Source organism: Onychostoma macrolepis, chromosome 21 (assembly GCF_012432095.1).
Source record: "Onychostoma macrolepis isolate SWU-2019 chromosome 21, ASM1243209v1, whole genome shotgun sequence".
Classification (NCBI taxonomy): Eukaryota; Metazoa; Chordata; class Actinopteri; order Cypriniformes; family Cyprinidae; genus Onychostoma; species Onychostoma macrolepis.
The window spans coordinates 7,985,104-8,011,413 of record NC_081175.1 but is presented as its reverse complement, the minus strand read 5'-3'; the positions used below and the strand labels follow the sequence as shown (position 1 = coordinate 8,011,413).

At 36.1% G+C, this 26,310-nt stretch overlaps 1 protein-coding gene across 4 annotated transcripts in view; it reads right to left on the bottom strand.

Moving 5' to 3' along the window:
- sgcd (sarcoglycan, delta (dystrophin-associated glycoprotein)) overlaps positions 1-26,310 on the bottom strand; it is a 364,688-nt gene that overhangs the window by 282,631 nt on the left and 55,747 nt on the right. The window contains exon 1 of one of the 4 annotated variants that reach the window (XM_058758925.1): positions 7,898-14,267. The exons of the other annotated variants lie outside the window; for them this stretch is intronic. Coding sequence (XP_058614908.1) covers positions 7,898-8,035 — 138 coding nt within the window. The 5' untranslated portion in view covers positions 8,036-14,267. Of the gene's footprint in view, positions 1-7,897; positions 14,268-26,310 lie in introns of those variants that run through there. 4 annotated transcript variants of the gene reach the window in all.

The window sequence follows — 26,310 nt, the reverse complement described above, 5'->3', positions numbered from 1 at the left end:
CCTAAAACTAAAGTGTTGCTTTATTTTCATATAAGAAAGACAACAGAATATCCTGTTTATTTGCATTTAAATTAATGAATTGTTGTGAATTGATGTTCTTGCCGTGAATCATGCGATAACCTCTGTCCGTCTTTGTTTCACTTCTACCCCTCATTGCACTTCATGAGTAAGTTGTTGAATTATTCACTCAGTCAATTCATTCAGGAATATGGTTTCCTATCAGGAATTAAAAAGTGACTGTCTTTATGAGTGAATCCTAAAATCATTAACTCATATAATTTGTTCAGAAAGCACTGATTCAAAACACTGAATTATATCGAACATGAAACCCACCAGTTGAGAACCACTGAACTAAATAACTTCTGATGAAGTCCAGCAGACGGTAACTGTTCATCTAAACAAGACGCAGCAGTTTTTAAAAGCTGCTAGCTGTTTATCAGCCCACCATTTGGCAAGCTTCATCGACGACAAGAAAATAAGTGCAGTGGCTAAAGGTGTATTGATCCCAATCTAATAAACTGCCATCGGCTCAGTTCTGTGTTGATGACTCAATAATGCTGGATTGTCACTGAGGAACATTCAGCTCAGACATTTGGGTTCTAACTAGTGCAGGGAACACACTTCTACCGCTGGATCTATTAAACCAATTTGACATTCTTTATGGTGAAATCCATTTCAGTTCCCTTTTATAGCTGCTTTTATTTCAGCTGAGAGAGGGGCTTAGCATACTTATAAATGACGGAAAGTACGAATGTGAAGATAATGGCTTCTGCTTGACTGTCAAAGAATAAACAAGCAAGAAGACTTATGCATTCAGGGTGACTGCAAATCACAGAGTAGAGGCAGAGCCTCTAAATGAAGTAGAAAGGCCCAAGAGTGCAGAGTCAGGAGGTAGGCAGAGTGACAGGTGTGCTTTAAGCCTGGGACACATTCAAAGATGAGCACAGCCTCTGTAGAGCTCATGGGAACATCACAGAGACATCATTTCTAGTGCATCAGTAGTAAATGTTTCTTCCAAACTTGACTTTTATTTATTTATTTAATTTATATATATTTTTTTTTTTTTCTGTGGTTGTGTTTAAGTTTATGCAGAAGCAGCATTCAGATTGCGCAAAGCAGATGTGTTAAACACATTTCCAGACACCCAGCTCACTTTTTAAATCTGATAGCACACATCTGAAAGTGGTAGAACCTTTCTTTGTGTATCATTCAGATCTATGGGTAAATCAACTGTCCCTGGGCAACCCTGTTAATTTTACATCAATAATAGACAGATGCACAGAAAAATATTTATTACCCCTAATAATTTAATTTTACACTTGTTTCTAAACATCCTTTGCATAAATATTAGATAAGATCCATCATGGATCAATTATATTGTATTATATTATTGTCATGGTGCACACAGCAGGGAGGAACGAGGAGATGAGGATGAACTCAAAATACAGTCTTTAATGAACTCAAACAGGGCAAGACAAGGCAGGGCAGACACACAGGAACACCGGGGAGTAAAGAGTAGACCAGACGAATTACAGTGGGGCAAAAAAGTATTTAGTCAGCCACCAATTGTGCAAGTTCTCCCACTTAAAAAGATGAGAGGCCTGTAATTTTCATCATAGGTATACCTCAACTATGAGAGACAAAATGAGAAAAAAAAATACGGAAAATCACATTGTAGGATTTTTAAAGAATTTATTTGCAAATTATGGTGGAAAATAAGTATTTGGTCAATAACAAAATTTCATCTCAATACTTTGTTATATACCCTTTGTTGGCAATGACAGAGGTCAAACGTTTTCTGTAATTCTTCACAAGGTTTTCACACACTGTTGCTGGTATTTTGGCCCATTCCTCCATGCATATCTCCTCTAGAGCAGTAATGTTGTGGGGCTGTCGCTGGGCAACACGGACTTTCAACTCCCTCCAAAGATTTTCGATGGGGTTGAGATCTGGAGACTGGCTAGGCCACTCCAGGACCTTGAAATGCTTCTTACGAAGCCACTCCTTCATTGCCCGGGCGGTGTGTTTGGGATCATTGTCATGCTGAAAGACCCAGCCACGTTTCATCTTCAATGCCCTTGCTGATGGAAGGAGGTTTTCACTCAAAATCTCACGATACATGGCCCCATTCATTCTTTCGTTTACACGGATCAGTCGTCCTGGTCCCTTTGCAGAAAAAGAGCCCCAAAGCATGATGTTTCCACCCCCATGCTTCACAGTAGGTATGGTGTTCTTTGGATGCAACTCAGCATTCTTTGAGTTTTTACCAAAAAGTTCTATTTTGGTTTCATCTGACCATATGCCATTCTCCCAATCCTCTTCTGGATCATCCAAATGCTCTCTAGGAAACTTCAGACGGGCCCGGACATGTACTGGCTTAAGCAGGGCGACATGTCTGGCACTGCAGGATTTGAGTCCCTGGCGGCGCAGTGTGTTACTGATGGTAGCCTTTGTTACTTTGGTCCCAGCTCTCTGCAGGTCATTCACTAGGTCCCCCCGTGTGGTTCTGGGATTTTTGCTAACAGTTTTTGTGATCATTTTGACCCCACGGGGTGAGATCTTGTGTGGAGCCCCAGATTGAGGGAGATTATCAGTGGTCTTGTATGTCTTCCATTTTCTAATAATTGCTCCCACAGTTGATTTCTTCACACCAAGCTGCTTACCTATTGCAGATTCAGTCTTCCCAGCCTGGTGCAGGACTACAATTTTGTTTCTGGTGTACTTTGACAGCTCTTTGGTCTTGGCCATGGTGGAGTTTGGAGTTGGACTGTTTGAGGTTGTGGACAGGTGTCTTTTATACTGATAACAAGTTCAAACAGATGCCATTAATACAGGTAACGAGTGGAGGACAGAAGAGCCTCTTAAAGAAGAAGTTACAGGTCTGTGAGAGCCAGAAATCTTGCTTGTTTGTAGGTGACCAAATACTTATTTTACCGAGGAATTTACCAATTAATTCTTTAAAAATCCTACAATGTGATTTTCTGGATTTTTTTTTTTTCTCATTTTGTCTCTCATAGTTGAGGTATACCTATGATGAAAATTACAGGCCTCTCTCATCTTTTTAAGTGGGAGAACTTGCACAATTGGTGGCTGACTAAATACTTTTTTGCCCCACTGTATAACTCAACAGGCAGGAACTACAAACACATGATAATTACACACACAGCTGGACGAAATCATAATTAATCACACTTAACAAGGACAGGAACAGGAAAAAACCATATAAGGACACAAGAGTGCGGGAAACACACGACAGAGGACTGACAATTAATATTATATTATATTACATTATATTATATTATATAACTCCTTCAAAAACAGCAAGAAACCTTGGAGTTATGATTGATGATAAGCTGAATTTCTCAGACCACATTGCTAAAACTGCCCGGTCCTGCAGATTTGCTTTATACAATATTAGGAAGATCAGGCCCTTTCTTTCGGAACACGTAACACAACTCCTTGTTCAAGCTCTTGTTCTGTCCAGACTTGACTATTGCAATGCTCTCTTGGCAGGTCTTCCAGCCAATTCCATCAAACCTCTACAATTAATCTAAAATGCCGCTGCAAGATTAATCTTTAATGAGCTGAAAAGAACGCATGTCACAACTCTGTTCATCAATTTGCACCGGCTATACCAATAGCCGCTCGCATAAAATTCAAGGCATTAATGTTTGCCTACAAAACCACCTCTGGCTCTGCACCCCTTTACCTAAATTCAGTACTTCAGACCTATGTGCCCTCCAGAAGCTTGCGTTCTGCAAGTGAATGACGCATTATTGTGCCATACCAAAGAGGCACAAAATCACTTTCACAGACTTTTTCATTGACTGTTCCCACCTGGTGGAATGACCTGCTCAACTCAATCGGAGCAGCTGAATCATTAGTTTCTTCAAGGAACAGCTAAAAACACATCTCTTCCATCTTTATTCAAAAACTAACACTAGCTCTTTTTTCTATTCTATCTACTTGTTTCTTTATAAAAAATAAAAAAATAAAAAAAATAGGTTGGCCCCACTTTATATTAGGTGGCCTTAACTAATATGTACTTACATTTAAATTAATAATTTGGTACAATACACTTATTGTGTACATACATGTTTTTACATTGTACTTATATTTTAAAAAATACGTATATGTAATTACATCTGTAAATACTTTCTGTAATTACACTGATAATTACACTGTTGACCCATTACTTACACTTTAAACCACCCTTAAACTTACCCAAACCAACAAACCTGCCCCTAACCTTACCCATATCCCACCTCAGTAGCAGCAAAAGTGTTTTGCAATACAATATGAACACAATAAGTACATTGTACTTATTTTTGATGTAAGTACATAGTAGTTAAGGCCACCTAATATAAAGTGTGACCACTAGGTTTCTTTGTTCTATATTCTATCTATTCGTTTTCTTTATTAAAAAAAAAAAAAACACCTTGCTACGTGTACTGTGTTAGGCTAACCAAGACTTGTCATAGCACTTGCATGTTGTTGCTCTTTTGTTGGTTTTGATTGCTTCTATTGTCCTCATTTGTAAGTCGCTTGATGACTAAATAAAATGAATAAATATTAGATTAGATTAGATTAGATTCCAAGAGTACTGACATTTAGTATAGCAGTAATATTATAATAATTTAACAGAAACCTAATGCTACTTTGCTGATGTATATAGAATGAGTATACAAGGATGTACTGTATATCTTCTGTGAAAATCAGATAAACCTCATTCGATGGGACAGCAATTTGCAATGCCTTCAATATTTGCAGTCTCTCCATCTGGATAGCAAATAATAGATTCATTTGTTTATTTAGCCCAACAAGTTTTCATGTTTATTGCTTTCTTGGCACAGCTGGTCATCTCCTTCTCTCATTCTTTCTTTGAGCTTCTAATGAGATGCAGAAGCAAACCCCTAGAGTATATGCTCAGCGTTCAGCACAACATTCAGAGTGGAAGGAAAGCCTGAGATGTGCAGCCGCTTCACTCCAGTCTCATTCTGCAAGGCCAGACAAGCACCCCGGCCATCACTCCTTCTGCCTCATGCATGTGGATTGCTACAATCATTACAGTAAATCCAGAAAATATGATATTTTTTTTTTCTAGAATTTAAGTGCAGTGTTATTTTACTATCATTGATACTTTTTCAGTTTTTATGGTTATTTTATTAGTTTTTTTTTTTTAATTACACCCCTTTTTGCCTTGTTGCTTTAAGATCAAACCACTGATTCTGAGCATTATCAAATGAACATGATGGAACATAGGCCATAGGTGTTCAGATTTTTATTAGCACTTTTGAATGTGCATGAAAAGTAATGCAAATTGTAATGCAAACGCATGTTGGCTCACTGTGTTCAGAAGAATTTTAAAGTACAAAAAAAAAAAAAAAAATGGACAACTGAATGAACTAAAAACAATGAGAAAACTTTGTAAAAAATATTTTTAATGCCGCTATTATTATAACATCAAGTTTGAAAGTGTAACATGTTCTTGGGTTTCATTTGTAGTTTAAGTTTCATGTCTTTTATTTTGAAGTTTAATCCTGTTTCCTGGTTTGTCATGCCTAGTGTATGTCTCATGTTGTGATTGGTTGTCTTAATCATGTGTCTTGTTTCCCATTGGTTGGATTGTGTCATGTGACCTGTGTTGTTTGGTGTTTCTAGACCTCATGTTGCCATTAGGTGCATTCGAGATGCACTACACTAGCCTGCCACCGGCTGGCGATTAAAAGTGGAGACGTCAAGTCGGACACTTTCTGCTCCTGGTCGTGACGCTCTCACAGTGTTTGCATAGTCTTATCACAGATGAAGTAAATTAAATGCTATATTTTTTCAAATACACAAACATTTTCATGAGGAACAGAAACACTTTTTATATACTGCTTAATACATTGCCATCTGTTCATGAATAAAGTTCAACATTAACATATACTATTTAAATACCTATAAAGTGGGGTATATATGCTTTTATCAGTGTTTTATTGATAAACGTGATTCAATATAACAGTGCGACTACACTAAAAATGCTTTTACTGTCAAAAAAAAAAAAAAAAACAGATTTGTGAGCATTATTGGATTTGAATTGTTAGAATAAACACGCAACACACCTCGTGCTTGTCATCAGAGAATCTAACCAATGAGGATAAAGTGTGTTGTCATCAAGGCTCTTGCAGCCAATTTGAGCAACTGCAGTGCCTGACCTCGGCGGCTGGTCTTGTTTTGCTCTCGCGGTACTTTGATGGCACATGTGATCGTAAGGCGGCTCCAGCGCCGATCAAAGTCGGACAAATGTTCTAACCAGAATGCATTGCTTTTGTCAGGCGGCAGCCGATTTTTGCGGCGCTGCATGATGTCAAACGCACCTAATGTCTTTTTTGAGTATTTGTGTAACCCGTTTGTGAGATTATTCCATGTTTTAGTTCATGTTTGTTTAGTTCATGCCATGCCATGCCAAGCCATGTCTTTGTTTATTATGTATTTGCTCACTTTTGGATATCATTAAACTGCACTTGGGTTTCATTTCAACTTGCTTCAATAGACTCTGTTACAGAAAGATTGTTGTCTGGATTGCAAAACAGAAATGTGAACAGGGACATGATGACAGTTTGAATGCTTTGGGGACAAAAGTAAAAAATGAAGTGTGAGTTACAAAGTAATCTGCTGTAATGATTTTTGAGATTATTATTTGTCTTCTTAATAATGTAGTGCTCACTCTCTAGAGATAATGAAAGCAAGCAATTTTTACAAATCAAATATGCATAATTTCAGCTCATGACAATTAATTACACAGGTATAGGAACCTTTAGCGCATAAAAGAAAGAGAAAACAGGCCTGAAGATACTGAAATCTGGCCTAAAACAGAGATGTTCCTTCACACACACACACACACACACACACACACACAATATTGCTGTTAACCCACAGTGAGTGAGGATGGGACACGCTCACATCTAGCTCTTGGAGGAAACATCATTTCAAGCTTGAGTGGCCACTGCACTTTCTTGTGTCCTGCCAAATCGAAACAACGGCGGTATTTCAAATTTCCTGACCTTTCTGATTTATTTCCCTAACCACTGGTCTGTGCACACTGTCCTCTGGTCACTTTTTCTTGTAATATGAGCCAACTGGTTGCTGGACTGACTAGATATGAAGTAGTGACCAACACTGTAACAAAACTGAAATTATCACACAAAAATATACAAAATATACAAAATAAAAAAAATCTTAAGATAAACTAGTATTTATTATTATTTATTTTACCCTGCAAAGTTTAGTTCACTCTTGAGGACAAGAGTGTCAGACAAATAGACTATGTTGGCATCTGCTTAATTAGTCAGCTTCTGCCAAGTGACAGATGAGTTTGTGCCAAAATACAGCACAGTTTGATTGGACCTTTGACATCAACAACAAAAGATATGGGAAGCATTTTGTCATCCCTTTCAAAACATTTTCTATTCTATATACAATATATACAGTATGTATGCACAGTGTAATTCAAATGTTCTGTGCAGTTTATGCTGTTTATTATTTTGGTGAAAACCTTGATCCTTCTTTTTTTTGGGGGGTTGATGGTTTGTCAAGGAGTGTTATCATACAAAGTACATATGAACTGATTAAAGTGGAGTGCAAACTTTGCTTAGCATCTTATAGTTAAAGACAAGAGGAAACAAAAGCCAAAATGTGGAGGTTTTTTTCATTATCACTTGTTTGTTTCTGTGACGTACTGTATACAGTAGAATAAAGTGCCACTGAATTAAGGGCTGTGACTGCTCCTCTAACCATATTTATATATTATGTCAAGCACAAATATACTTAACCAGTCACAGCTCAGCACCCATGTCTAATAATTGCCCGATTTTGCACAATAATTAAAACCAAAGAGGAAAACAGCCACACTCACTCTTTTCTCCCTCCTTGTTGGCCTTGGATGACCTAGTAGCCGTCCTCTCAGCGCAGGGGGATTGTGAGGCAGTAATAGCCCACCTGTTCGTCCACACGACCCTTCCCTGTTAGACCTGAGGCCCTGTCGTCCTGCCATGTAATAAAACACAGACAGAGGCTGGTGCTGTCTTCACTAAGGACCTTCATTAAAACTCTGGAGTTGTTTGAAAGTCAACAAGTTTGGGGACTCAGAACAGTGGCTGCAGCTACAGAAAAGGCCTCTGATTGGAAGAGCTTTAGGCCAGGGAGGAACAATCATCCCGAGTGGGAGTTTACATGCCCCATAGGCCAGACCCCAATCAAACGGAGAGTTAGGGAAACAAAGGCTCTATGCAACTCAAAGGGAGTTGAATTAATAAGTCCAAGAGCAAGATCCCAGTGGGCTGTGGCATTTGAATAATATGGACTCACGTCAACAAGCCTTAGTGTGCTGTGGGCCTACTGCTTGTTCTGTCAATGACTTTGTTGTGTGTAAGCTTCCAAGGTCATAGAAAACTCTAGATAATTTCATACATTCAGCATAGGAAATATGGGGACGTAAGAGATGATAAACTGCGAATGGCCAAAACAAAACAGTAAATGTGTTGCAATTACACTTTTTACAGTAAACTTAACATCCTTCAGCAATTTTTCATTATTATTACAATGTAATTATAATGTAACATGAGAATTAATGAAAATTAACCGAGATGATGTACTCTATTTAGATGGTAATAACAGTGCCCTAAACGCGCGACAATACTTCAATAATTCAGAAAATCGTTTGAGGTCTCCAAATATTAACACACTTTGCAACTGTAACAGTATGTTTTTGAAGGATGCCATTTGCAATAATGCAAGTGATATCAAGCAGAAAATTAGCTGGTCCCATCTGGCCCAAAGTCAATGGCCTCTGATTTTTCCCCTCAAGGAACATGCTGTTCAAATATAGTCATGAAGCCCACATGTTGTACAATTTAAATTCATGATAGATTTTACACCCTAATTCATCTCATCCTTATATTTACATAACATTTCCAAGCAAAGTGGAATAATCTTCCCGTTTTGCTTACCCTTTGTAATGCTGACAGTACAAGGTGCTTAATACCTGTTGAGGAAAATGAGAATTTAAAAAACCCACTAAGCTCTATGCAAACACCATGTTGAGCCACACAGTGCTGAATAAAACTCAGCTTTGGAGAAACAATAATGGCATAGATTACCCGCCAAATGTCATACAAGCAGGCAGGGTTAGGATGCTATGAAGTGGGATCCACTGCCGGCTTGGCAAACAGAGGTGCACTTCTCGCCTCGCCTCGTTTGATAAATACGCATTTGCCAAATGGGATTTAGATAGGATGTTCTCTATCTAAGGTTCTACAGATGCTCATTTGCATGTAGGTTGAGTGTGGAGGCAACAGCATGGAGGGATGAGAGATTTCCCTCACAATAATGTAGAACTGGCCCTCTGCACCTGCGTTTTTATATATTTTAAGGAGGCACAAATACTGCCTTTGGGTAACAGATATGACAGATAAACTTAGATGTTAACCTTTTAAAGCATCCCTTGCTGTATATGTTAGATGGCTTAAAAAGTCAACCCATTAAACACAACCTGCAGTGACTCATTTCACTTTTTCAAACACTTTAAATTTAATTGCTGGTGAAGAAAATCACGTTGATCCACTGAAAACGCTTTTAAATTTCCTAAAATTAAGTATAAATAATAAAAATAACAACAACAATAATAATAAGGGGAAATTATGGCTGCACAATTTTGGGATTTTTGTTTTTGTTTTTTTACTAAAAATGTGATTGTGACTTAAACTGCAATTATTTAAACAAACAAAATACTGTATATGGTAACAATTTTAAGGACTAATTCACACTATTACCTAGTTGCTTATTAGTATGCATATTACTAGCATGTTAGCTGTTTATTAGTACTTACACATATTAATGCCTCATTCTGCATGACCATATTCTTGATCCTCACCCAATACCTAAACTTAACAACTACCTTACTATTATTAAGCACCAAATTAGGAGTTTATTGAGGGAAAACATTAGTATTGTAATAACACTATTTTAGGGGAGAAAAAAAAGTATTTGATATTATTATATAATTATAAAATTTAATAATTTTACTGAAAAATGAAGGGTGACTTGCTAACATGCAAATATTAAACAAAGACAATAAACATATGACTGCGATAATATGTGATTTATTCTGTTCTTCAAGCCATCTTGAGTATTTTCATGAGAATAAAGTATATTTAAAATGACATTCTAATTGTTATAAATGTTATTACAGTATAGAATAATATCTAATAAATATAGAATAACACTATAAAATATAATATTTTCTGCCTCATTCTGTGATATGTGTTACAGAGGAGGTTCCCGTTCCCGATCCAAACCCTTCTGACGTGTCACAACAATAAGAAGTCACATCAGATCAAAAACTAGACTGACAATATGAATTGAGTTTGGAATAAAATGATATTTCTTCTCTTCACAAGTTCAGGAAGTTTTTTTTTTTTTTTGTGTGTGTGTGTTTGTTTATTTATTTATTTTCCCCAAATGCAGGTTATAAGCAACTCAAACTCACAGTGCTTGCAGAAATGGAGCAGCATTTACCACAAACTGATAGAGCCAACCTAATCAGTGCTGCTCTTCACAGTAAAACATGCTGCACAAGTTAAATTGACTGAAACAAAGATGATGATGAAACAAGCCATGTGAAAATGCAGTGTGATGTTAAACATACAAGTAAATATGTTTAAAGTATGATTCATCACAAATTTGTATGAATTAGCCACCAATTCACCCAAATATACAATAGTTACAAACTGTCATGAGAGTGTTTTGTATAAGTGTCTACTGCTATCTTTAGAAATATAAATCAATACTTGGTCATATTGTTTTTATTTTTTTTATAGTCCAATTCTCACTATTAACTATTAACTATGACTTTTGCCTCAATAAACTCTTAAACTGATGCTTATTAATAGTTAGTAAGGTAGTTAGGTTTAGGTATGGGATAGGATTAAGGGATCTAAATTATGGTCATGGAGAATAAGGCATTATGTGCTTTATAAGTACTAATAAACAGCCAATTTGCTAGTAATTTGCATGCTAGTTAATAGAAGAAGAAAACATGCATGATGGCCTATTAATTAATACATTCTGAGATTAGTCATACAGTGTAGTATCATATACAGAGGGTATTTAACTAGAATAAGTTCATTTTTTTAGTGTATTTTCGCCTGACCTTGTTATCGGACTGGATTTGAACCCATTGAAAGTACAGTACAGTAAAAAAGAAAGCACACTAAAAGTTACACAATGAAACTAAACAACAATTTTCTGGTGCATGTTAAAGCAGGAGAATTTCCAAGCCAATATCTCAGAGCTGGCAAAATGTAAAGAGTGACTGTTTCATTTGACACAGTAAGATGTAACATGCAGAAGTGAATACTGTCATGACCTTGTACATTCAATGCAAAGTAGGGTCAGAGCAGTATATAGTTAAACATTATTTATGACATATTAACTATAGAATCCATTCAATATGCCATTAGTAAATCATAAACCATGTTATATTTCTTTGCATGTCAATTTTCTTGTTATCAAAGCATCAAAAAAGCAATAGTGTCTAATTTGAATATGCTCTGTATATGATTATTTGCTATATTGGGGAACTATTGGGGTGACTAGTAGGTGACTTTCAAAGCACATTCATTTTACCTGAAGATTTTTTACCCTGTCACGTCATTATCTTTTTAGATTACCATGGCATTGATGTTCACCAGCAATGATGTGGATTTAAAAAAAAAGGGAAGCATAAAAAGCCCTGACAATGAAGCAGAGACTGACTTGACAGAACAACATCCGGAGCCTGCTCTAAAAAACAACAACAAAAAAAAGCTCAAATATACTTTCAAAGACAAACATCCATCATGTCACGAATCCGGGTTATGGTCTTCCGTTCACTCACCACCAGAGGTCACTCTCGCTTATCACATGGACTCTTGCACCACACTATTGTTGCACTTCACCAGACTACATTTCCCATCATTCATTGCACCAAGTACACACAGCTGTCTCAATCACACGCTCACACCTGAGAACTATCACACAATCACACCATATAAACCATGGACTTCCGTTCACAGTTTGCTGAGTATTGTTCTGTGTGTAGCACTCTCCAAGTGTTAGCTGCCTTACCAAGCCATTCTGTGTTTCTGTTTAGCTCTGTCTTTATGTTTAGCTCTGCGTTTAGTTCTGCATATATCTCTCTCCTAGCGATAGATGCTTTACCGAGCCTTTCTGTGTTTGTTTAGTTTCCGTATTGTCTAGCGTTTATCTCTCCCCCAGTGATAGCTTCTCTACGGAGCCCACTTAGTTGTCTTAGTCTTCCCCACTTAGTTGTCTTAGTCTAATCCACTTAGTTGTCTTAGTCTAATCTACTTAGTTGTCTTAGTCTTGCCTTGCCTGTTTTTCCCGTGTTTTGATTCTAGCCCATGTTTCCTAGATTATCCCTTGCCTTGCCGTTCGGACTCTGTTTGCACCTTTCTTGGATTATAGCTCGTGTACCTGGATTATCTCTCTGCCTTGCACCATTGGATATTGAACGCCGATCGAAGACCCACACTTGCCCTAGGACTACTCTTTGTCTTGTTCCTGCCATACCTGTTTGCCATTGTTTGACCCTGTCTCTTATGACCATGTCTCTGTTGAGTAATAGAAGCTTGCAAATGGATCCGCACGCCTCGCGTCTCGTTGACCCCGTGACGCATCAAAACTAAAGGAGATTGAAAGAGCTGAGATTACATGTTTTAGTGTTTCCTTCTATATAGTCAAAGGTGTAACTGACAAAATTGCTGCTTTTAAAAACTAAATTGAAATTCAGTTTGACACTACAATGTTGTCTAGTCCTGCAAAATATGTTATCCGCTATATGTTATCGGTCCATTATATGTTCTATGAATTTTTTTTTTCGTTGTATTTTTCTTTCTTTCTTTCTTTCTTTCTTTCTTTCTTTCTTTCTTTCCTTCTTTTAAACGAAACAAGTGACTTGCACGGTTTATTGTCTGACAAAATCTGATAATCAACCTTCAGATGGTAAAAGACTTCACAAACCAACTAAACCTTTTGCAGGGGACTGCAATTTAAAGCCTATAAACAGATGCACTGATGCTATTTGAAATCATATACTGATTCATGCAAAATACATTATTCACCCACTGCAGAGAGATCTAAAGGATAAGAGTCTACATTTTAACCAAAACAACACAATGCATGAGAATAAAATACAGTTAAAAAGTACAGAATGTAAAACTTATCTAATATATATATATATATATATATATATATATATACACATATATACAGTCATGGCCAAAAATATCGGCACCCTTGGTAAATATGACCAAAGAACGCTGTGAAAATTAATCTGCATTGTTAATCCTTTTGATCTTTTATTTACAAAAATTCACAAAAATCTAATCTTTCATTGGATAATAAGAATTTAAAATGGGGGGTATGGGATCAGATTCCCGACAAAAGTATTGCAGTCACGGATAAAAAAATAACAAGTGTGAAAACAAAATTTAAAAAATATATTGAAAACAAAGTTTTCAGAATAGCAAACAATGGTCACGGATCGAAAAATAATCTGCGCTTGCTTTTCCAAATGTTGCAATTAGAGTTTCATGTAAATCAGGGTAGGCTCAAGCATCATCATTGGTCCAGTAGTTCTTGATTGACAGTTCCTCCTCTAGCCAATGGACCTTTTTTACATTTCTGGGTTTCTCAGCAGCGGAAGTCGTCATAGTTGGGTTAACTTGAAGAGCGGTGAATGGGAGAGTACCACAAATATATTTTTTGCACTCCCATTTGCTCAAATAGCAATAGAAAAACTCCATGATAGTGTTTTCATGACTTTCAATAAAAGGGAAAAAACTGAGAGAGACTGATAACTGCTGTTCAAATTAGACACTATTGCTTTTTTGATGCTTTGATAACAAGAAAATTGACATGCAAAGAAATATAACATGGTTTATGATTTAAGATGTCAAATTTACCATCCCTCCCATAGACGCTGCATTAGAAACACTCTCGCATTAGCGTAAACTAGTTTTTTGTAATTTGATGCCAGGTAATACAATACAAACAATAGTGTTATAAACGTACATACATTTAAAACAAAAAAATACAAATATGAAAAACTTTTGAGTATTTATGATGCTGATGACCGTTAAATGCGTCATCACAGTCTTGTGAAAAGGGTCCATCAGTCGAAGAGGGGCGTGGACGTCACTCCAATGCGCCTCATTAGCTGCCGATACTCAGCGTTCACTTGTACAGGTGAAAAGGTTTAACTGTCAGCTAGGGTAACATCTTTCTACATAGGACACCGTTATATGTGTCTGCCTGTCACAGCTGTAGGCTACGCCTGCCTGGTGAACCGTTAACGTTAAATGAGCCATCCTAGTGACCCGTCGTGGATATATTCACCTGTATTTATTCACCTATGGCCACATCCCGAAAGGGAGCAGCCACAATATGCAACAGGCCTCGCGAAGTCACCGTGTCTTGCTCGGCCATACCTGACTCTAAATAAGTCTTATGGTTATTACTGCTAGGAGAGGATAATATGAGTAAAAGTAATCCATCCCAGTCACAATCGTTTAGTTTGCTGTATATTGCTCATAATTGTTAACTGTCTATAGGCAATATTTTGCTTATTTCTTGTCATGAATTGTTTTTTGTAAACAGTTTTGCAGCTTTTTCTTTCCTGTACAGTATGTAATTGATAAGGTTGATGGTTTTGTAAGATTTATCACAATTTGGGTTACTCTGAGATTATAAACTGACATACTGAATGATTCAATTTATTCCTCACTGAATGAATCTGCCGTTTGAATGAATGATTTAATGTCTTACTCTAAAGAAACTTGCCTCCACCTGCTGGCTGTTTTACTTTCACATTGTTGCTGTATTCTAACTTTATACATTGAAAACATTAATATTATAGTGTTATGCAATTATATATGTAGCTTGTTGCATATTATGTTTATGTAAATAAACACAATATGCAAATAAATCATTGTGTATGTCAAATCCACCTGGTCTCTGTAACTGTCATGTTCATTCATTCATAATTAATTTACCAATTTACTCATTTAACGTTAACGGTTCGCCAGGCAGGCGTAGCCTACAGCTGTGACAGGCAGACACATATAACGGTGTCCTGTATAGAAAGATGTTACCCCAGCTGACAGTTAAACATTTTCACCTGTTCAAGTGAACGCTGAGCATCGGCAGCTAATGAGGCGGATTGGAGTGACGTCCACGCCCCTCTAGAGGAGGAGCTGTCAATCAAGAACTACTGGACCAATGATGACGCCCTGATTAACATGAAACTCTAACCACAACATTTGGAAAAGCAAGAGCAGAACGTGGAAACAAGCGTGAAGGGAAAAACAGCATAAGCATACAAAAAATAAAAATATGAGCAGAAAATGTCTGAGAGCAGAATAAACAGAGAAATATAACCAAGGAAAACATGATTTTGTGCGCAGGTCACATAATTTTGCATTAATATTTCAATTTTGTGCAATATGATTTTAAATATGTTTAAAGTTTTTATTCATGCTTATTATATTTAAAAATGCATTATTAATTTTTTGATTTACGCTTATTATTTTTCAATCCATGACCATTGTTTGCCATTCTGAAAACTTTGCTTTCAGTTTTAAATCTTGTGCGTTTTTAAATTTTGTTTTCACACTTGTTATTTTTTTTTTAACCGTGACTGCAATACTTTTGTCGGGAATCTGATCCCATAGGGGGGAAATATCATTATGAAATAAATGTTTTTCTCAAATACACGTTGGACACAATTATTGGCACCCCTAGACATTCTTATGAGTAAAATATCTCTGAAGTATATTCCCGTTAATATTCACAATTTTGAGCACTCCAGGGTGATTATGAACATGAAATTATCCAGCCATGGCTTCCTGTTTCATAGAAACATAAATAGGAGGGAAAACAATGCCCAAATTCCCTTAATCATCCATCACAATGAGAAAAACCAAAGAATATATTTCTGATGTGCAACAAAAGATAATTGAGCTTCACAAATTAGTGAAGTGGCTTTAAGAAAAGAGTGACAATTCCCATTTCCACCATCAGGGCAATAATTAATAATTTCCAATCAACATAAAATGTTAGGAAACTGCCTGGAGGAGGACATGTGTCTATATTGTCCTAATGCACGGTGAGGAGGAGAGTTTGAGTGGCTAAAGACACTCCAAGGACCACTGCTGGAGAATTGCAAAAAATAGTTGAGTCTCGGGGTCAGAAAACCTTAAAAAAAAAAAAATTCACCTACATCACCACATGTTGTTTTGGAGGGTTTCAAGAAGCATTCTTCTAGCTCATCCAAAAACAAACTCCAGCATATTCAGTTATCAGACACGACTGGAACTTCAAATGGGACTGGCTTCTCTTGTCAGCTTTTTAGCAGCAAACACTCAAGATGGGTTTGGTGAACACAGGGATAAAAAGTACCCCATGTGTACAATGAAATATACTGCTGTATTTTTGATGTTGTGGGCCTATATTTCTACTGGAGGTCCTGGACATCTTGTTTAGACACATGGCATCATGCATTCTATCAAATACCAACAGATAAAAAATCAACAAGTGACTGACTCTGTTAGAAATCTTAATGGGCCATGTTTGGATCATCCAACCGTACAATAATCCAAACACAAACCTCAAAAACAACATAAAAATGGGTCACTGAGCACAAAACCAAGCTTCTGCTATGGCCATTCCAGTCCTGTGACCTGAACCCTATAGAAAATGAGTGGGGTGAACTGAAGAGAAGAAGCACCAATATGGAGCTGAGAATCTAAAGGGTCTGGAGTGATTCTGGATGAAGGAATGGTCTCTGATCTCTTGTCAGGTGTTCTCTAACCTCATCAGGCATCATAGGAGAAAATTTAGAGCTGTTAAACTGGCAAATGGAGGTTTCAAAAAGTATTGAACAAAAGGGTGACATTAATTGTGGCCAATGTGTATTAGAGAAAAACATTTGATATTTTTGTGCTGATATTTTTGGCCATGATTGTATATATATATATATGCCATCATAAGAATAAATTTAATTTGAAAATACATTAAAATAGAACATTTATCAGATAAGCACAGCCTTAATGAGCATAACAAACTTTCAGATGGGCTAAGAGATTATTCCAGTTATGCAGTATTCTACTCTTGCTTCAGCATTTTCTAAGAGATGAACTGCAGGATGTCAGCGGCTGTTTAGCACTCATGAAACCACAGAGAACACCTTACCTCTGCCAGTTTTTCTGGAATTTGCCCCTGTGATGCTCTGATGTCTCTATAGTGGTTAAACATGACAATCTTTGGTCTCATTACTAGAGGTTGACCGATTCATCGGTTTTGCCGATTAATCGGCACCGATAGTTGATTGCCCCAACTATCGGTTATCGGCAAAAATCCATGCCGATAGTTTTCCGGTTTTCAACCGTTGCTGGAGTGGCTGAGAAGGGTCCGCTGGCATTATACAGTATGAGAGCGGCCTCTAGAGGCGGAAATCACTGACAGCACGTGCTGTTTATTTTGACACGTGACACTGTGCGTTGCACAGAGCGGGAAACTCCAGACTCGACATTTAAATACAGCCGACAGAAAAGCCTGCTGCGGAACAGAGCGCCATTCACATAGTTTTCTATTAAATTACATTATATTTGTCCCAAATCGTTGTGAATGTACATAATGACTTCACCCTAGGCTATAAATTATGTATTGTGTATTTTTCAGCAAAATGTTTGTCTTTCTGTGGCTCTAATAAAGTCTGTATGCTTCATATAGAGAGCTGTAATGCAGATCGCGCGTTCTCTTTCCGCTTGCTCTGTTTTTCTTTTAAACACCAAACTTCAAACTCATTTATGCCACATTGTTCATTCTTGAAGCAAACTTATGTCCGTTTGGTGATTAAATAAATTGTTTTAGACCGCCACTTGATTTAAACGCAAAGCGTCTGGTGTGCGTGTGTGTGATACTTCTGAGTTCTCCTTGCCGCTGTCGCCTCTGGCTTGCTCAGTTGCGGACACTTAATTTCTAGCGATTATCGCCGATTTGATTGCACAGATAATATTTAAACTAAACTGAGCTACACAATGACATCTCTGAATTCAATAATGAAATGCCTTTAACTGAAAATTGAAAATTGAAAATTGAGTGTTTAATCTTATCATTATACATTACTGACACTCTATCCTCTAATTTGATACTGTTAAGTGCTTTGACACAATCTGTATTGTTAAAAGCGCTATATAAATAAAGGTGACTTGACTTGACTCCTAGACGCAGCGCTGCGCTTTTGCCCGGTGTGTGACTAACTTTTTTTTTTTTTTTTGGATTAGATAATTATTAAGTGTTAAAAAATAGAAGCAAATAAAGTGTGTGAATACACATACAATATCCATATGCATGTAATTTTAATGCCATGGCCTTGTGTAGGTATTTAAAGATGGCCATCTTTAAGCATGACTGTTGAAATTAAATGGTAACACTTAACAATAAGAGTCCAGTCGTAGCATTAATGAAAACTGTAGAAGTATTGTTCCTTGTTAGAGTGTTCATTTCAGCATTCACTATTAGCTACTAATAGGCTACATTTTTAAATTTTACATTTTCTTTAACATTAGCAAACTATGAAATAACTTTAATGATCAATATAGTAAATAATATTAATATTTTTAGTCATTTACAAAGTATGGTTCAGTACTGTTGCTGCTTTTTTTTTAAATAGTAAAGCACTAGCTCTCTTTCAGTATCCATTTTGAAAACTATCGGTTGATTAATCGGTATCGGCAGTGTGGTCCAACCTAGCTATCGGTATCGGTAAAATCCACTATCGGTCGACCTCTACTCATTACTATAATATTTGTTCCAGAGCAAATAGTTTTGGCTGAATTTTTTTTATGATAATGTTGTATCAGACTGCTACCTTTGTACTAATCGCTTAGCAACTTTTACAATGGCTATTGTTGCATAATAAAATTATTGTTAAAAAAATAATAATATTTTACATAATTAATAACAGTATTATTTAATAACAGTATTTGGTATTGAGAAATGATCTGTATGTTAGTGATGGTGATTTTGACTTCAGTATAGGTTACTTTGTTATGCCATTAGACAGTGAAAAGACACTGTCTTTATGAGTGAGTCAGCAGCAAATACTTTAAGGAGGTTAGATTAGGAGTTTCAAACTTCCACTGGCTTTAATATCAGCACAAAAATTATGCAGCGAGAGCTTCATGGAATGGGTTTCAATGGCCGAGCAGCTGCATGCAAGTCTCACATCACCAAGTACAATGGCAAGTGTCAAATAAAGTTTTGTAATGCATGCCGCCACTGGACTCTAGAGCAGTAGGAATGTGTTCTGTGGAGTGACGAAAGACGCTTCTCTGTTTGACACTCTGATGGGTGAGTCTGGGTTTGGCGGATGCCAGAATAATAACATCATCTGCCTGACTACATTTTGTCAAATGTAAAGTTTGGTGGAGGAGGGATAATGGTATGGGGCTTTTTTTCTGGAATTGGTCTAGGCCTCTTATTTGAAGGGAAAACTTTAATTTAAACCCCATCAAACACCTTTGGAATAAACTGTAAAGGAAATGACGAGTCAGACTTTCTTGTTCAACATTGGTGCCTAACATCAAAAATGCTGTACTGGACGAATGGACATAAATTCCTTCTCCAAAAAATAAAATATATAAACAAAATATTGTGGAAGGCCTTCCCAGAAGAGTAGAAACTGTTAAAGCTACAAAAGTGTAATGGACTCCACAATTTCTATGTATTTGGAATGCAATGCCTCTTTTAGTCTAATGGTCAAGTTTCCCAACACTTTTGTTTATATATTCAGGTCTAGGTGGCAGCACTGTATGACAGAGTGCATGTTTGAGATGATGGCTATCACTGTCTGCCAAAGCAGTCACACCTCATTTGCATCAGGTCAGCCTACCATGCCCATTTGTCTCACTTGTGCGGTGACCTGAATGGAATTTAATTGGTGCTAAAATATTCCATCTGTTTTATTAATCATGTGAGTCTTTTCATCCCACCTCCATATTTGTCCAAAACTGAATGATTATTAAGTGAACAATTTTAGAAAGTCTGCATAAATCTACCCAAAGCGCTAGGGTTAATTGAATCCAATTAGCTTTGATATGCGTACAAATGGAGTGTCGCCTGGGCTTCACAAGGGGTGTTTTTGCTGCTTGAACGTGAACAATCGGTAACAGGCTTAAACAACCAAAAGATAAACCATTTTTCAAACAGTAGTTGGTCCTTGCAACCAAAAAACACAAATTGCCCTTTGCAATCTTTCCTTTTTTCATGGCCGATCTGTCAAAGTACATCAGTTTTCAGCCTTTTCCTTGTTGAACAACCAGAGTTATCATCTTAAAATAAATTGGTGGGATAAAACGATTATGCTCCCTTGAGTTTCTGGTGTTCCCAGCACCCTGGCACGTTTGATCTGGAATAAAGCCTCAGCGAAATGGGAAGCACCCCAACTGTACACTGGTAAGGGAGAAAGACAGCCATTTAAATTAGGTTTCTTATCAACCAGCTGTTTATTCAGTCTGCCTGGAGTCCATTGGGATCCTGATAATTCCACCCGCACAGAAAATATGTTATTTAGGGGGCCATATGGGGAGCATGGCCCTCAGGACTACCTTATCGGGTGACAGGGTTATAACGCCGTAATCGTAATCACAAAAAGCTGTTAACCTTGCCCATGCTCACTGAACTTTCTTTAAGAGAGACAGAGACATGAACTAAACTGGTTTAATTATTGGCAGCAAAAAAACACAGTATTTACATTGTGCTGATTACAGTAATAATTGTCTAGTGGCAAAAAAAATCACTATAGACACACAGACAAATAAACCAGCAATTACATTTGAACAGCAGTGGTGTCTAATACATATATTTAATTAAAGCATTTAATCCACAGCCCCAGTTCAAATTAATTGCTTGCTTTGATATTTTGTTGACTATTATATTGTAAGTTAGATGTATATATACGAATAGTAGTTGGGGTCATTATATGTCAAGTTGCTTAAGGGGCCGATGACAAAAAGAATGTCCAAGAAAAAAAGAAAAGGGATGTTTTTATTCCATTGTTAAGCAATGTTTAAGTTTAATGAATCAGTTTAATAACATAAAAATGTGTTGTGTTGTAAGCTTATACAGTAAAGTTGTATTCATTTATTTATTTTTATTATTATTATTATTTTTTTTACAAATGTTACCAGCCATTAATTCATTTAAATAAACTAACAATGCCTTGTTGTAAAAAGGCCAAATTATCTGATATTTTAAGATAATTATATCACCGTGACATTTTTGGTCTTATGTCCTCAAATAACTTTTTCTTTTTTTTTTTTTTACAAATTATTTGATTCAGACAAAAAATAAGTGGTGTGCAATATCTGCATGTGAACCCAACTCTTTATATGCTTATACAAGCTGCTGTATAATTAAATAAGGATGTTGGATGCTAAACGACCCAAAAATACTCCCAGCACCTTTCATAATAATTTTGAAAACAGTCTCCACTCCAATAATCGAATGACCCATAACGGTACCCTGGTGCATGCCAGCAGCTGAATCCAGTCCCTCCTTTTGGCAGTGCCTTGAAATAACCGCTGACACTGACGGAGTAGGCCAGGTGGCACCAGCTGGAATAGATGCCACTGTTGATTGATAAAGTGCCACAGGTGTTGCCGGACCAGCACTTCACTCCTGCCCTCTGCACACTCCTGTTCTGACCATCACAGGGTCAGCCAGGTCAGTCCCACCAGCACAACATTAGCTTCAACACTCCAGCTTGAAGACATTATGATTGCCCTGTTGGAATGTACGTCTAATGTACAGACCCATCATGAGCAAAATAATGACAGAAGACAATGAGGCATTAAAATGTAATTTGAAGGAAACTGCTGTGTGGTCGTAGAAGTCCAGTTTAGTCCAGTTATTAAGACACATCATTCCACCCTGCAAATTGGAAGTTAAAATACTTTAGTGGCCATTATACAAAAATGTTTGACCTCAGCATGTGGTGACTGACTCAGAATCAAGTATTGCACAGAGCCATGTAATAATGAGTAAAATGTAAAATGGTGTTGACTATACATTTTCAGAAAAAAGTTCGTACAGTTGGTGCCAGAAGCCTTGTGGTTAATGTGCAAACATATAGCACAACTGTGCTTGTGATGACCTGAGTTTGATTCCTGTCTCGATGTCCTTTGCTGATTCCACACCCCTCTCTGCCCAATGCTTTTTTTGTCAGCTGTCTACTGTCCTATCCCAATAAAAGCATAAAAAGCCCATAAATATAACTTTTCTGGTATAATTTTGATTAGGTACTGTAAATATTATAATAAGTTTCAATTTATTATAAAACATATTATTAAAATGTATTCAGATCTGCAAATACATTATTTTAAGATGACCAAATAATGAATATATTATAAAGCATTCACACCAGGGGTTTTATTATTAAATAAACTAAATCCATAAATTCATTACTTGTAATAAATTAAGGTTATTTTATTTTAGCTAGTTGCTAAAACAACATTTTTCATTTTCATTTTGTTTAAATTGAAGCACTAAAATAATTAAAACTAAATAAACTAAAACCAAAAATTAAAATGTAATGAGAAGAAGAAGAAAACAAAAATACACAACAAAATTACTAGAATGTCAACTAAAATTAAAATGAAAACAGAAAATATAAAAAATAAAATATAATTGACAAAAAATGTATAGTATATTAATGTTACTAAAATAACATATTCACATCTTTGCAGACTTCATGTAAAGTACTGCTTTGATGGTCTCTACATTATCAACTGATGTAAAATTCTATTTCGTAAGCATCATCCTCAGTGCTTGAGGACATTTCATAGCCTTTTGTTTTGTTAAATACTCGCCAAGCCTCTCTCAAACAGGAAAACAGAAGAACTCAGTCTAGAGAAGATGGTCCAAGCATTACACCAAGATGAATGTAACGTCAACCTGATATGAATTCTGATTGGTTGGTCAAAGCCCAAATGCCTTTGAGGCAAATCAAATCGATCCTGTTTTTTGAGGTCATCTTCTCAATCAATCAGAGGTGATAGGCTCAGTAAAATCAATATTAATTTCAAAGCGGGAATGTTACGTCCTTTGTCAAAATGCAGGGAGCATCTGCAATACATTGCAAAAAAAATTAATAAATAAAATATAATATGATACATTCAGATTATTTATTTATTTGCTTGTTTGTTTTAAATATTGATTACATTTAAAACATTTTTTAGGGGGACAAAATTATGTGTAGCACTCTAAATAAATAAATAAATAAATAAATAAAATATATATATATATATATATATATATATATATATATAATATTAAATAAAATCATTGAAAGAATTTGGCTGTTTTACACATAGTTATGTGTAGTTTTAAAATGAACACAGTGAATTTGTTTACGGCATTCAATATGTGTAGACAGATCTGCTTTACACACTCAGTGTGTACACTAAGTGCTATTTGAAGAACAGCCAGCCCACTATCTGATAATGACAGCGACTTGACAGTGACTGCACAAGAAAACAAGATTCTTGAGTTAAGTTGGACTTGAATCTTATGGGGCAAAAGCATGCATCAGTTTCTAACTGTTAAGGATTAGTTAAGAGATTAGTTAAGCTTAGAAAAAAAAAACTTCCTGCTGCACTATGTTTAAATGTATATTTATGATACAGCAAATGGACCTGTATCAGTGACTCTTGGGTCTTTGGTCACTGGACACCTGACCAAACTGTACTTATCATCATCATCTATAAAGACAATACAGAAACATGCAATCAATCAATCAATAAAAAAATAAACAGAATTATCCCATCCTGTTCAGTCAGAATGGTTTCTGAAATATAACAGAATCTTCAATGACTCCATTGACTGTGACAACACAACAGCAGTGCAAGACTACAGTAGGACAAATGTCAAGTTCATGTTGCCACTGAAGTCCTACAAATAATTACCATTCAGCCTTCTCAGACTGAAGATATTCAGGTGAACACTGCAGTAAAACTCACTAAATCATTCATTCATGTTCAAGTTCACATTCTGATTTATTTATAATGCACATTTAAAAATGACCTTGGTTGACCAAAGTGATGTACATAAATCACTATACAAATGCAGATTATTAATAGTAAATAAAGCATTCTTAATAATTCTTATTTTCATTTTTGCATTATTTTGATCCTTTTTTTGAGCTGAAGACTCTGTTATTACAATCCTTCTGCAGGAAGATTCTACAAAATTATATAAAAATTTAATTATATAAAAATTAGGACACGGTGTTATTCATAATTTTTCTTGATTTTCATAGTAATTTCTTGCATGTTTATAATTTTATTTTGTGTCAAACACCTACCCTTCCACTGCAGACATACTGAATTTGGCTACATCCTTGATTGCAGCCTTCCCCTCTCTGAGTCTCAGCATGTTTTGGAAAAAAATAAAGTTTCTGAATATGAGGCTGTATCTTGAAGAGAGACAGCGATGCTTTCATTGAAAACGGAAAGTTCCCTGCAATTGTTTAGCAGAAGCATCAGTAACTTCATCAACTGTTGAAGACCCAAATGAATTGAGAATGAAACCATTACCATTTTAAGGACTTTTATATAGTAGCTACATATTTTGATGATTACTTTTACTCGTATGATGTGGAAAAGATGGAGGGGTACAAGCTTCCTTCTGCTATCCTTCTAGTCTGTCAGATCAGAGGCGTGACCCCTTGATACTCAGACAAGTTTTTTGGATGAAGAAATCTCCATCAAACCAAGATAGAAAGTTTTGAAATGATGAAGTGAGTTATCTGTCTGATAAAATTGGAAAAAATAACTGTTTTGTCTTTTGGGGGTATGGGAATCCTAATTTTTACTGCTTGTAATTCTATTTTATTCAGCAGTTTGGAACTTCTATAAATTTTGCAGTGAAATCATCGAATCACAAAAGAAGGGGGGTGCCCACCTGATGAGCCCAATGAAGCTGAGACCTCTTTCCCTCTATACCCTCTCCCCTCTTCTCCTGGTGCTACCACTCAAGATCCTCTACATTGTTTCCCACTTACCACAGGCAGGTGCAAAAGTAATATGGTATAGTGCCATCTAGTCCTAAAATGTAAACATTAATACATGCATGAAAGGGTTAAAAATGTGTTAACTCAAGTCAGTTCATTATTCATTACATTAGTTTTTCACAGCAGGTTTTCTAAACAAACCTATGAAACAGTGCTTTGTACCAAAAAAGTTCTGATTAATTTGCTAAGATTTCAATGAAATGCCTCTCCAAGCAAGTGGTTTGAAAAAGGGATGCATTTTCCTCAAATCTATAACCACAGAAATAAAATAGAAACTTACTGGCATGCAGTCTTTTTTATGAACACTTTCCAGCTTCAGATATCCAATCTACTAAAAAGCAGCGTGGTTACAATCAGCCGAGCTGCACACTGCACTACCTCATCTTAATATGGAATACATATTGTATTTAAAAGTGAAGTGAAAATTAATATGAGCCTCAAAGATAGAGTGAACACTCATTTATAAATGTCACTATGTATGCCGAGTTGTCCTGTGTATCATTTTATCTTGTTCCAAAGTGGAAGCACACATAATAACACATCCTCCGGAAGCCAATGATTCACAAATCACATTCTCACGATGGGAACAAATAGGGGGGAAAACCATACAGAAAAAAAATAAAAATTCATATAAATTATACAAATTAGGAAGAAGTCACAAAACAAAATAATATGATGGATCTTTGTTGCAATCTTACATGTAGAGATCACATCAAGTTTTAAAATAACTACATAATATAATATAATATAATATAATATAATATAATATTTACATTTAGTCATTTAGCAGACGCTTTTACAGAAAGCAACTTACAAATGAGGACAAGACGCAATCAAAATCAAAAAAGAGCAATAATATGCAAGTGCTATGACAAGTCTTGGTTAGCCTAACGCAGTACACCTAGCAAAGGTTTTGTTTTGTTTTGTGTTTTATATAATAACTAAAAAGAAAACAAGTAGATAGAATAGAAAAAGATTAGAGAAAGCTAGTGTTAGAACAAACAGAAAACAAACAGAGAGCAAATGTTAGAGGGTCGAGTGTTTTGTTTTGTTTTTTTCTAAAAAAGAAAACAAATAGATAAAGTTGAATTAGAATAGAGAGTGGTAGAGGTAGAGGGTCAAATAAAGATGAAAGA